The sequence below is a fragment of the Manis pentadactyla genome, chromosome 3, assembly GCF_030020395.1.
Source record: "Manis pentadactyla isolate mManPen7 chromosome 3, mManPen7.hap1, whole genome shotgun sequence".
Lineage (NCBI taxonomy): Eukaryota > Metazoa > Chordata > Mammalia > Pholidota > Manidae > Manis > Manis pentadactyla.
In genome coordinates this window covers 185,510,621-185,524,653 of record NC_080021.1, presented here as the reverse complement: position 1 = coordinate 185,524,653, position 14,033 = coordinate 185,510,621, and the positions used below count along the sequence as shown (strand labels likewise).

Genomic DNA, 14,033 nt, shown 5'->3' with positions numbered 1-14,033 from the left:
AGAAAGCTTAACATTAGACAAACCCAAAGTGAGGAACAGTATGCTAAAAAAGGAGAGGGGATTGTATTTTTTAAAATGCCAATGCTATTTTTTTCAATTAAGGTTGTGAAAATGGTCTGTATTGAAGGAAGCTAAAGAGGTATGACCACTAAATATAATAACTCTTAGACTGCATCTTGTACTGGAAGAAAAAAATGCTATAATGAACATTTGACAATTGGGACAACTGACAAGTGAAATGTAAGTGGCAGATTAAATAAAAATATTGTATCTGAAGGAAGGAACTATACTGAGGTTATGTCAGAGACTATCTTTATTCTTAGGAAATACACTATGAAGCACTTAGTGGGTAGAGAGCCATGATGTCTGTAGCTTACCCTCAAATGATTGTTGTTTGTAGTATTTTTATTTTTCCAACTTTTCTGTAAGTCTGAAACTATTTCTGGATAAAATTTTTTTTTAAATTACTGACATGAAAAAATGTATGTGAAAATGGAGCTCAATGAAAAAAGAAAAAGGGGGTTGGGAGAGTGGCCAAATATTTTGTAACTGAATGGAGGAAAAGGCTGAGAAGATACATACCCATCAAAATATTAACAGTGAGAGGCTCCACATGGCCAAAGATGAATAATGTGCATATTGATAAGGACAACCACAGTGACTGAAACACATCAAACATGCTTAAATCTATGACTTCATAATACTGAAAACAATAACAACTAATTGGTCACTGCTGGAGGATGCTAAGGGATCAAATCACTATTTTGAAAAATGGTAAATCAAAGAAAAGAATCAAGCATTTATTCAGCTTTCCTATAAAAATTCACTTGGTAACTATATAGTAAATATGAGGAAGTTTCTCTTTATTGAAATAGTCCAGCTAATAAATGAAAAAGGAATGATTACATTAGGATGTCACCATTTTGCAGCTCCTGATGAATGACAGACTAGACCTTAAGCATCAATAGGCACTGTGGGTAGACAATGAGCAGCAGCTGCCTTTGTAGCCTTCCTCAGGCACACCTGAGAACAGAGCAATGCCAAGACCAAAGCGGTGAAGGTACCAGTGGGACCTGGCATGGGTAGAGACTAGGACTACTGAGCTCCCCAGCCCTAAGGCCCACTGGTTGGGAAAACCCACCTCACCGGAATAGGTCACAGCACACTGTGTACCCGGAAGACAGGCTCTGAGCATGGAGACCTGCCCTCTCCTACCCTACTCCCCCCTAGTGCGGTTAGCTAATGCTGCTGTGATTGGAGACTGCCTGAGTGGTGCAGTTCGAAGAACCAAGAAGGAGCCCACTATATAAGCTGTAACCTCACCTCAATAAATTAGACCTGCGCCATGAGCCTCGTCTCCGGTGCCTCCTTTTGAGGGGCATCTCCATCCTCACCATCCGAGACCCCTGACCTGACAACAAGGCACCAACAATGCAAAATTAAAAAAGAGAGAGAGAGAGACAGCCAGACATTCTGGGACATCTGATGAAGAACCCAATATCACCCATGGGTAGCAAAATTTAAAAAATAAAACCAAATTTTAAAAAACTAAAAATATCAAAACACAATTTGATCAAGCTTCTAAATCTAACATGAACATTACAGGAAACAGATAAGACTCAAAATCATTTTAAACCATGCCACCGGAATAGAATCAGCAACATCCAGACAGGGAAACAAGACAACTGATCCAGCTTCTTCAACAAATAAATTGCAAAAAACAAAAAAGAGTGTAAGACACTGATGGACAGTGACTGCAATGGGGTATGGGGGGACTCAATAATATGGGTGAATGTAATAACCATTGTTTTTCATGTGAAATCTTCATAAGAGTATATATCAATAATACCTTAACAAAAAAATGTGTAAAAAAAAAAGTGTGAGATGGAGATGAAACCTATAGATTAAAAGACATACATAAGACCTACTAACCAATAGCACTATGTGTACCTTATTGCCATCCTCACTTAAACACTCAAACTGTAAAAAAGAAAAAAATTATAACATTTATGAACTAATTGAAAATCGAAACATTATTTACTGGAATTAAACAATTTTCTAATATGTGATATTGGTTTTGTGGTTAATTTTTTATTTTTTTTTCCATGGTTCTTTGGAGGTACATATTAAAATATTTACAGATGAGGTGATACAGTGTTCAGATGTGCTCCAAAACAATACAGAAAGAAGGGAAAATGAATGGGTTTATTAAACAAGAGCTGATAAATGTTGAAATCAAGTGACAAGAACCTGTAGGGTCATGATACTCTTCTATATACTTACATATGTTTTAAATTCTCCATAATAAAGTTTTAAAAACAAAATATCTATTAAAAGTAATATTGAGCCCCTGTAATGTTCACCATGTAACTTATTCACTATGTAAGAATTTGTACTCCATGTAAGAACTTGTTCGTTAAGCTTCAAAAGATTGGAGACTGACGAAAACTAGGCTTGGGGTGGATTAATGATTGTGCATTGAGCATTGACCCCCTATACAGAATTTTATTGTTGTCAACAACCATTTGATCAATAAATATGAGAGATGCCCTCACACACACACAAAAATATGTATATATATATACACACTTCCAATTGTAAAATAAATAAGTAACCGGGATGTAATGTATAGCATAAGGAATATAGTCAAAATATTGTAACAACTTGGTATGGTGACGGCTGGTACCTAGAATTATCATGTATATAAATGTTGAATCACTGTGTTGTACACCTGAAACTAATGTAATACTGTGTGTCAACTACCCTTCAATAAAAAAATAAAAAATTAAAATTAAAATTAAAAAAAGTAATATTGATAGATGAGATTTTAAGTGATTTTTGGTTTTTATCCTTTGTTTTGTTTTACCTTAGCTCTTTCCCATACTTTCAAGTCATCTTAATTAGGCCTGTATTACTGACTGTAAGCTCTGTGAAGGCAGAAACCACCTCTACCTTGTTCACTTCTGTTATATTCTCAGGTTCCCAATATATAAAGCTGATAAATATTTGGGTGAATTAATAAGTTCTCTCTTTAGAAAAATGCTATTCCTTTTTAAAAATTATGTAATGCCACTAAATTCAGGGATTAAGCTATTATCTTTGTTCTTCATCATAAACATTAATTCAGTATTTCTTTCAACACAGTTATGGTCACAAGTTTCAACCTTAAATGTGGAAATAATTTTGAGCATAATTGATCTCTTCAGGTTATTTAAAAAAGAGAGTGACTTTACCAAGTCTACAGGATTAATATGTAAAAAAGATATGTATTAATGCCTGTGAAGAGGTTTGATAACCTGGCCAAAGGATGAGAACTAAGGACCATTCAATTCTTTTTTTAAAATGAGTATTAGAAATACAGTTACAAGGAGGGTAAATTGGTAGATTTTAGAAAACTGTTTTATTTATCAACTACAGTTGATATACATAACTAATGGACCCAAAAATTTTAATCCCAGATATATATATACCCCTTGGAAATACTTAAGAGGTAGGACTAAAAGATACAAAAGTACATTTGGAGTGGTATTACAAATGACAGTCCAAGATAGAAAAAAAAAAACCAAACATCCAGCAAAGGAAATAAAATGTGGTATATTCATAGTGAGATACTACACAGCTATGAAAATCAATGACCTACTGCTCTATGAATCAAGTGGAAGCATCTGACAAGCAAAACATTAAGCAAAATAAGCCAGCCCAAAACAAATACTGTATAATTAAATTTGTAAGTTCATTATGTCAATTTTATACCTCAGTAAAAAAAGTTCAAAGAAAGGCAAAACTTCATGCTCGATTTTGCTGTGAACCTAAACTGCTCTAAAAAAAACAGTATCTTAATTTTTTAAAAAACACTACTCTAAGGTATTAGAGTCAGATAATGTTACCTTTGGGAAAGTGAGAGAGAGTAATGACTGAGAGGAAAGATAAGGTAGGCATCTGGGATTTCAGTAGTGTTCTATTTCTTGATCAAGGAAGTGGTTACATGATTATGTTCATTTTGTGATAATTCAGTGAACCATATACTTAAGATTTGTCTACATTTCTGTATATAGGTTATGTCAATTTTTAATATACAAATAGCAAATCTTCTGAACTTTAATAAAGACAGTCCACTAGAAGGTATGTATAAAACACTTCTAAACTTAAAGAATCGTGCTTTAAATTTTTGAAAAAATAGAACAGTATTTCCCCACTCCAGCAGGAACTTAACTTACTCTACTTACCCAAGGCAGACCTAATAGTCTTAATGGATTCTGCGTTTATATAAGAAAGAAGATGTTTTAAAACTTACCTAGATTCCTTGGGTTCTTATCTATTGTATAGATATGTATCATAAACAAGCACAGAGAAGGTACTCAACAAATATTACTAATGATACACAGCTCAAAGTTTAAACAAACTCACATAGCAAAGTCAAATACACAGCACAGGTAAAAGACAATAAAAACTCAGCCTATTGGCATAAAGAGTGCAATTTCCAGAAACCCCACTTTCAGAAACTAGTAAGTTATAGAATGTACTGTTTATAAGGAAGAGAACAATTTATGACAGCTACCAATGGCAGAGGAAATTGATCCTTACCCCCTCCACTGCTGCCTGGCTTAGACAAGGCACAATCACCTTCCTGATGCCACAGCTAAAGGAAAGGAACCCAGCAGCAATTCTGCTTATAAGGGCAGGGACTATTCCAACCATGATGTGATGGAGACCCAGAAGCAAGGAGTTAGCTAAGGTGTATAATGTTGGGGGTTAAAATGAGAAGAAAGTATTTGACCAATTTGTTCTTATGCCTGAAAACTTAAATCATTATTCTTCTTACATTCCACAGCAGCAGTAAACCAAAATATACCTTTGGTGGTCTTCCTGGGCTAGAATCGACCCATAATCAGTATGTGTCCTGAGTGTCCATCAGAATTCACCTTCTAAGAGTTTCCCAGTTAATTAGATGACTGACAAGTGATAAATTATAAGCTTCTCTATGGGCAAATCACAACATAAATTGACTTGGTATAGTTCTCATCACTAGTTTTAAACTAATTTTTGTTCTGCTTAAAAAAAAAATTAATGTCCAACATGGAAAATAATTTTTAAATAACACAAAGAAGATAAAAAAAGGAAAGTACATGGAAATCATAGGTCAGATTTCTAAAGCTGAGGCCTTTGGTCTTCTTGATAGGCATAAAATATTACCTACTGATGAAAGACCTAGATTTAATACAAGATGCTGATCTAAGAGATGCTGAGGTATTTGGTTTGCTAATGGATCCAGTTGAATGTAATTATTATGCCAAGAAAACAGCAATGAGCAAATCACAGAAAGTCCTGGTAGAAAGCCAATTGGAAATCTCTAAACATAACAAAACCATCTGCAAGGCTGTTCACTGTAGCACTGTTTATAATAGCAAAATGAAAAAAATTCTGAATATCCATCAATATGAAACTGGTTAAATTATGTATGCTCATATGGAATTCTCCACAACCATAAAAAGAATGATTTAGGAAAATATATCATTACATTTTTTTTAAAAGTTGAGTAATACTGTATACATCCAATTCTAAAATACATACAGTTATACACACTAAAAATTTCTAGGATATCCAAGAAACAGTAAGCAGTAGTTGCCTTTGAGGAATAAGAATAGGGTATGAGGACAGGAGAACATTTTCCTTTGATCTCACATCCTTAACTTATTTGACTTTCTTATCACACATATATGTTACCTTTATAATTAAAACAATAAAACAATGAACAAAAAAGTTAACAATGGTGTTGAGGGGATGGTAGGATGACAATGACTTATTTCCATTTTTACAATTTTGACATGTTTGAAAGTTTTCTATGATTAACAATATACTAGCACACATTGCTTTTTAAATCCCCAAAACTATTTTTGTTTTTTATTTTTTAATGTGTGGTCACTTCTGGTTCAAATTAGGGAGCAAACCATAGCTCAGTTATAACACTGTAGCAATTACCAAAAAAAATTATTAAGACTCAATTTTCAAAATATTTACAATTTGTTTGGAGAAACTAGTCATGAACAAGATAACGAAAGTTACAAGAATCCTTGATTTAGTTTACTGAAGTTGCTCCTGTGGTAGTGGTTCCTATAGAAACAAAAAAATATATCAGTATTATGAGGAAAGAGTGACAAATATTTGAAGAGTTAGTGAATTTTATAAAAGGATGGTTTCTTAAAATTGTTCAACCTAACCTCCCTCTCAAGATCAACATCCCTTTGGAACACCCTTACCATTCATTCAACATCTGCTTGAAGTGTCCTATGTTAAAAAAAACAAATAAGACACAAAAGTAAACTCGAAATGGATCAAAAACCTGAATGTAAGTGATGAAACCACAAAACTCTTAGGAGAAAACACAGGCAAAAATCTCTTGAATATAAACATGAGCAACTTTTTCCTGAATGCATCTCCCAGGGCAAGGGAAACAAAAGCAAAAATGAACAAATGGGACTCCATCAAACTAAAAAGCTTCTGTACAGCAAAGGACACCATCAGTAGAACAAAAAGGATCCTACAGTATGAGAGAAAATATTTGTAAAAGACATGGCTGAAAAGGGGTTAACATCCAAAATACATAAAGAGCTCACATGCCTTAACACCCAAAAAACAAATAACTGAATTAAAAAATGGGCAGAGGATCTGAACAGACACTTCTCCAAAGAAGAAATTCAGATGGCCAACGGGCACATGAAAAGATGCTTCACATCACTAATTATCAGGGAAATGCAAATTAAAACCACAATGAGATATCACCTCACACCAATTAGGATGGCCAACATCCAAATGACAAGCAGTAAGAAATGCTGGCAAGGATGTGGAGAAAGGGGAACCCTCCAACACCGCTGGTGGGAATGTAATTGGTTCAACCATTGTGGAAAGCAGTATGGAGGTTCCTCAAAAAGCTCAAAATAGAAATACCATATGACCCAGAAATTCCACTTCTAGGAATTTACCTGAAGAAAACAAGATCCCAGATTCAAAAAGACATATGCACCCCTATGTTTATCGCGGCACTATTTACAATAGCCAAGAAATGGAAGCAACCTAAGTGTCCGTCAGTAGATGAATGTATAAAGAAGATGTGGTACATATACACAATGGAAAACTACTCGGCCAGAAGAAGAAAACAAATCCTACCATTTGCTACAACCTGGATGGAGCTAGAGGGTATTATGCTCAGTGAAATAAGGCAGGTGGAGAAGTACCAAATGATTTCCCTCATTTGTGAAGTGTAACAACAAAGCAAAACTGAAGGAACAAAAACAGCAGCAGACTCACAGGCTCCAAGAAGGAACTAGTGGTTACCAAAGGGAAGAGGCTGGGGAGGGAACCAGAAGGGGATTAGTGGGCATTATGATTAGCACACATAGTGTAGGTGGGTCATGCGGAAGGCAGTAAATATAGCACAGAGAAGACAAGTAGTGACTCTATAGCATCTTACTATTCTGAGGGACAGTGACAGCAATGGGGTATGGCAGGGACTTGATAATATGGGTGAATGTAGTGACCACAATGTTGCTCATGTCAAACCTTCATAAGATTGTATATCAATGATACCTTGTTAGGAAAAAAAAAAAACACCTCATAAGTAGTCAATTCCATTTGTTAAGAACCACCCTAATTATTAAACTTCTCTCTTATGTTAAGATCAAATTTCCTGTAATTTTCCATCATGGGTGGACTCATCACAGTTCTGTCCTCTGGAGCAACAGTTTTTTTAAACAATTTTCATCTATTATCATCTTCTCCATCTTAAATATTCTCAAAACTCAACCTCTCAATTCCTCAAATGTTTTTTGCATGCTTCATTATTCCATTCACTTTCCTCTGAAGAAATTCTGCCTTCTCAATGTGCCTCTTAGAATCAAATATCCCAACCGAACACAAAATTCCTGATCTGATCTGACTAGTGCTATCATCATCTTTATCTGGGTCACCATAAGCATAATAGTACAAGACCATTGTATACAATGAAAGTATACAATTCATTGCCAAATTAATGGCACTGTTCAGACCAGTTCATAGTTAAAGGAGTTTAAAGGTTAAGAGTTTAAAAACTGTAAAGGAGAAAAAAAGATCATTGTGGACTGAGGAATTGAGGAAGTTTTCAACAACAAAAAAGTAGACTGTAAGCTGCAAAAGGAAGAACACATTTTTGATAAGCAGAAAATATGGTAAGAATATTTCAGAGAATACAAATGCAGAATAGTGTAAAGGTAGGAATGAACAAAGTTAAGAGATAGAGCAAAGTATATCTGTTTAAGAATAGGCAAGACTATAAGGCCAAGGGGGAAAGCCAGGGTCAGGCTGTAGAGAACCCTTAACCTGAAGGCAATGAGGCATGATTAAAGAGTTAAAAATCAAGAAACTATAAATTTGCCAGTTTCTATGTCAGCTACTGTTTGAACTTATACTACATGGAAAAAGTTTCTAATTCAATTCTACTCCAAGATTAAATGAAATTGAGTTGTTACACAATATCATTTCACAGGCTTCTTTCATAATATGAACAACATTCCTAACTGCCCAAATATAATGCAAGGAATGTCATTTTAGGAAGACTTATTTTGATCCATCTCTGTTAACTTCTTCAGGATGAATATTTTGCCATTTACTAATAACCACTAATTAGTAACCCTCAGGATCTCATTCAAAAGACAGTGGCCTGCTGGTCTATGATCCCCCACATTCCAAAGAGAAATTTTACTAATTCAACATTAAAAGGGAAAGATGTTAGCTAAATAGAATATTTAGACAGTGCAAGCTGCCCAAAATTAGAACAAGTGAAAAGAGAAGCAGCTCCTTCTCTGAAATTATTTAAATTCAATTAAATCGGAATTTCTGGTTTAACAGTGCTCTTGCCTAAAGAGTCTTTCATGAGGACTAGCTCTGTGATATGGTATGACAGTAGAGATTTAAACTGTCCAAGAGACATTGTAAAACTCAACCTCTCCCAAATCCTGCTACTCAACAGCAGGGATCTACAGGAATAAACAGATTCCCATCTGCTGAGAGAAAATGTCTTACTAAAAACAAAGCAAACTTCTCATTAATGAAAATTCAACCATGAAAGAAGAAAAATTCTGTGTGTCTCATAATCCCTGGAAATAGCCAAATCCTTTTTGGGTTAATGCAGATTTAACAAAGCAGTGGAAGAGAACAGAGCAAAGCAGTTTTGTTCACCAGCAGCTGGGAGAAACACCTATCAGAGAGATCACAAACAACAATGCTTCTAATCTGAAGAGCCAAAAGAAACATGAACTCTCTCACGTACAAGGTGCCAGGAAAAGGCTCCTGTGGATAAATTATCTCTCACAATCAAGCCACCTTATCCCATCTTGTTCAATACAAATATGATAAGCTGCAACTTGAATTTCCCAAAATCAAATTCAACAGGTAATCTAAACCCTGCTTTTTCTCATCAGGTAATCTTTAGAAATCACAGTCCCTGCATTCATTCAAAACCAGCATTGAGCTTCTACTATGTCAGACTCCTGGAATACAAAAACGAGTAACAGTCTCTACCTTCACAGAGCTTAGTCCCTGCACCCTGCCTCTTCTTAAACGTCAAAGCTCTTGCTTTAAAATATCTTAGATGGGTCAAATGTCCTCAAGCGAAAAAGGCCTTTCACCTTTAGTTGCTGTGACAGAAGCAAACATATTTTATACATACATACACACACCACGCTTCCTATACTCTGCTCGTAAAGGAGAAAAACCAACACACCTTTCCAAGTCGAATATGAGAAAAATCACATCCTGGACTACAGGGAAGGGGGCAGGGAACAAGACAAGCAATGGAGGGGTGCAAGCCAAGAAATACACTGAAAGGAGGGCTGTGACAGCTGTACCACTACGCACTCAAAGAGTAATAAAAAGAACCTCCAACTAAATCGACTGTAGTTTTATGATGCAGGGAGAAGGAAGAAAAGAAGAATGGGAGACTACCCGCTATTGACAGACACCAACTATCCATGGTCTCCTAGCTCCTCCACTCACTAGAGGAGAGCGCCAGGCACTGTTTAATAGGAACTAGGCCTGCCAGCCAACAACACTGTCACATGGCCACGTGAATGGAGAGGTAACAGTCTCTATAGAAGCGCGAGGAAAAACCAGAAAGAATGGAAGGGATTCTTTAAATGGTCATAAATGAGTTAACATAATCGTCCTCCGAAGCACGGAAGGAAGTAAAGTTTGGAAAAGGAGGGTAACCCGACCCCACTGGAAGTGTGTGGGGACCCCTCAGTGACGCCCACCCCTCAGCCGAGTCAGCTCACTCACCGCGCACGCAGAGCAGCGACATGGCCGAGGCGCCGGCGAACCGTCGCCGCACCCCAGTCGCGCCGCCGCACCCGGCCGCTCCCTCTTTGCTCTCAGCAGGTGCCGCGGCTACTCCCGCTATCAGCCCCACGGATCAGGCCGCTCCTCATGGTCCCCGTCGCAGGCAGCGTCCCACTGCTCCCTCGGACCCGCTCCAATTCTCACCGTCGGAGCGGGCTCGGGATAGGCGTGAGTACTGGCCGGCAGGCGGGGAACTGGGCGCGGCACCGCGGCGCCATAGCTGGGAGGCAAGAGCTACCGGGACTCCCTCCCTTCTCTCCACCAGGGATCGGTGCAAGCGCTCAGACTGAGCCAAACCCGTGGCACCCCGCCCCCCAGCCAATCAACTCACGCCCAGTCCGCCGACCCCGCCCGCGAGCACGTTGCAGGCGGGGTTCCCTTTCGCTTTCTTCCCGTTCGAGTATGAAGGCAGCTCCGCCCACTAATAAGGCTTAACTGAGAGAGAGGCGAGGCTTCTCCTGACCTGTGGGAAGGTAATTGAAGTGCTCTGCTGCTCCCACTTGGACCCGGCTGTTACTCAAGAACAGATTCTTTTCATCGAAGAATTTCCACTGGACTTCGTTAAAGGGTTTATCCCTTACAGCTGAAGGAGTCCTTACCGCTAATAATTTAACAAGATCTTACCATATGGCAAGTAAGTTTTAATTAGCAACTCTGGCAAAAAAAAAAGTGAGCATTAAGTAAAATGTCTGGAGACCTCAGTTCTTATCTAGACCTATTTTCATGCTTTCCATTGTACCTGCAATGTCTGTAAAAGTGCCTAGTATATAACAGTCTGTAAATATTTACTGAATGAAGGTTGCAGGGAAGATAGCCCTTTTAAGCAGAGGATTTCTGGTAAGATGATGTATGCACATGTGAGGAAGTGAAAAAGATTGGATCAGAAAACAGGAAGATAAATGGTATGATGTATAGATCCAACAACCCCTCAAACCCCAAGTTCTGATTTAATTGGTTTGGGGTACCACTAAGGAATCCTTTTTTTCTTTTTAATTCCCCAGATGATTCTAATGTGAGGCTGGAGTTGAGCACCATTACACTAGGGGCTTCCTAAGGCCCTACTAGCCCAGCTCAGGTTTCAGTCTTTGTAAACTCTTAACCCCACAGGATTCTGCCTGCCCGACCCGACCCGGAGATGGGCTGTCATTCTAACAGGGTCTTTGCCCTCGCAGAGAAAGTGAAGGTTCCTATGGCCAGGATTCTCCCCTGGTCAGCTTGCTCACTACACCCATGTGGGCAATACGTTGTTATTGACTCTAAATAAAGAGTTCTGCCCAGTGCTCTGGGCTGCTGCAAGGCTGCAGGGCTGAAAGGCTGCAGGAGAGCAGAGACTGGAGTGGTGGCAGCGCCAAGGACAGAGACTGAAATGGCTGTGAGGGGCAGAGAGGCCCGGCTTGCTGCATGCAGATTTGCTCTAAGTGGTTGGGATTGTACTGACTGACCTGCCTCCGTGGGAATAAAGTTGGGTATAAACCCTTTCACCCCAAGAATGTTCCATTGTCATTTTTTTGGTCTCATTGAATCCATACTGAACTTGTCTGGGGCTAAAACCCATTGGCAAGACAGGGGCCCGTCTTAAAAATTTGCTACCACACCTGGATTTGAGTCCTAGCTCTGGTAGTTGTGACCTTGGACAAGCTACCTGACCTCAAATTTCCCAGAGAATAATAATAGTATCTAGTTTTTAAGACAGTATTGAACTTTAAGTGAGGAAATGAATTTAAATTACTTGGTACATACTAAATGCCCAGTACTTGTTTGTTATTTTCTAGGTTGTGGACATGACAGAGCAGTGTGGCTGGGAGATGAAGAGAAGCTAAGCAGTCCAAGAGTCACTTTCTGATGGTTGTAATGCAGGCTCTGAGGCATCCCAGTTTCCCAGCTAAAAGTTCAGAAAAAGAAGGCAATAACGTCCTGCCCTCTAGACACTTGAGCAGGACCAATTATACTCATCAGCAAGGTAAGTATATCTTCAGAAGCAACTGAAACAGGGATAGAAAACCACAGCCTCTATAATCTGTCTTCAGTAGGTTTTCCAGTATGGTACTTGAAAGTTCTTCAGCATTTGAATGGAATTCACACTTAGATTTGGCTGGCAGGTAGCTGAGAGCTAGGACTCTCTGAGATCCAGGAAAGGAGGAGGGAGAGAGGTATCAAAGAAAGTTGGTAATGAAGGGAAACCAAGAATCTCAAGAGAATAAAAGCCAAAATGTCCCAGATTGGCACTGTTGCTGCCTTTTTGGGGACCCTTAGGCAGGAGGAGGGGATGGGTAAGAACCCTGTTGCAAGAGAGAACCGTCTACCAACTTTATGACTATCTTTAAGCCATGCTCCAAGGCCATTAAAAGTTGACCATTCCTGCAAGTTTCTCATCTTTTGGGAAATGTCTCCCAATGTCAGAGAAATTTAATACAAATAACTGATTCAAGAAATATTCATTAAGTATCTTTTAAGTCAGGCATAGGGAGAGGACACAAAAGTAAACAAAGCACAGTTCCTATCCTTAGTTTATAAGGTGATAGGAAAGATCTGTGAGAAATAGTGAGGGTAACTAAACTAGGGCAGTAAACATGGAACTGAAGGGGAAAGAGGGACAATCTCCTTAACACTTCACAGGGTGTTAGAGAGCTGAAAAGTGATAGAATTTGGCACACAATGACCATGAATATAGTAGATAATATCCTCTCTGTTGTAGCACATGATTGGGTGAGAAGACAAAAGGAGAGTGAGTTTTAAAATCAGGTTGGCTAGAAGGATGATGCTAGAGTTAACTGATAGATAGGAAACCCAGGAGGAATAGTTGGGGAAGAAAGATACAGTTCCTTTGGTTATATATTAAGTTTGAGATTGGGATATCCTTGCAGATACACCCATTAGGCAGTAGATGATGTAGCTTGGATACCAAGAAAGCAGTCCAGGCTAGAGATAAGAGATTTCAATCAATAAAGATATAATTATTTTACTCCCCATTTTGTTGTAAGTTAGGCAAAGCCAGAATGCAAACCCAGCTATATCTTTCATCAGAGCTCATGCTTCTGGTGAGGCATACTACAGGAATTCAGCAGAAGCTGCGGAAGGAATCAAGATAGGCTTCACAAGAAAAATAGCATGTGGAGGAGATCTGGACATGCAAAGATGGAAGAAAGGATATTCCATACAAATAAAATCAGTAACATGAGCAAATCAGGAAATGAAAACATTGAGCTTGTATAGGTATGTAAGAGTTAGCTGTGAAGAGTTTGAAAGTTGGAGCCATAAGGTTGCCAGGAGACTATAAAATTAGAGGGAAACCAAAGTCAGCTTATAGAGAACACCTATTTTTAAGTAGTAGGATGAAAAGACAGAAAAGGAATACAGGGGAAAAACCAAACCACTTGTAAATTCTTCCATTATAGATCTTATCCTATTGAAGAGTAATTGCACATCTATCTTAAGAGTTAGAGCTCCCCAACAGCAAATGACATGTTTTCTCTATCTACATCCCTAACACATAGCACAACACCTGGGAAAGAGGACCTAAAAATGATTTATTGACTAGTTGAATAAATGAATGAGTGAATGAGAATGTTTTATGAATTAGTTATTGTTAAAGATAAAGAAAGCTGGACACCAAAGAGGTAAGTACAGATTTTGATCAGTAATATGCTTTCGCTATAGGGAAAAGA

General features: G+C 38.2%; 1 protein-coding gene and 1 long non-coding RNA gene across 7 annotated transcripts in view; one reads left to right on the top strand and one right to left on the bottom strand.

Annotated features, from left to right (window-relative positions):
* Positions 1 to 14,033, bottom strand: part of UNC13B (unc-13 homolog B) — a 302,361-nt gene that overhangs the window by 247,785 nt on the left and 40,543 nt on the right. For 2 of the 6 annotated variants that reach the window (XM_057498806.1, XM_057498807.1), the window contains exon 1: positions 10,309 to 10,629. The exons of 3 other annotated variants lie outside the window; for them this stretch is intronic. In XM_057498806.1, the coding sequence (XP_057354789.1) occupies positions 10,309 to 10,330 (22 nt within the window). In that variant the 5' untranslated portion in view covers positions 10,331 to 10,629. Of the gene's footprint in view, positions 1 to 10,308; positions 10,631 to 14,033 lie in introns of those variants that run through there. One more of the 6 variants, XM_057498805.1, reaches the window with a different exon arrangement.
* LOC130683010 (uncharacterized) lies at positions 10,849 to 13,565 on the top strand. Its single transcript, XR_008996554.1, has 3 exons — positions 10,849 to 11,002; positions 12,141 to 12,328; positions 13,393 to 13,565. It is a non-coding gene; the product is annotated as an uncharacterized LOC130683010 (long non-coding RNA).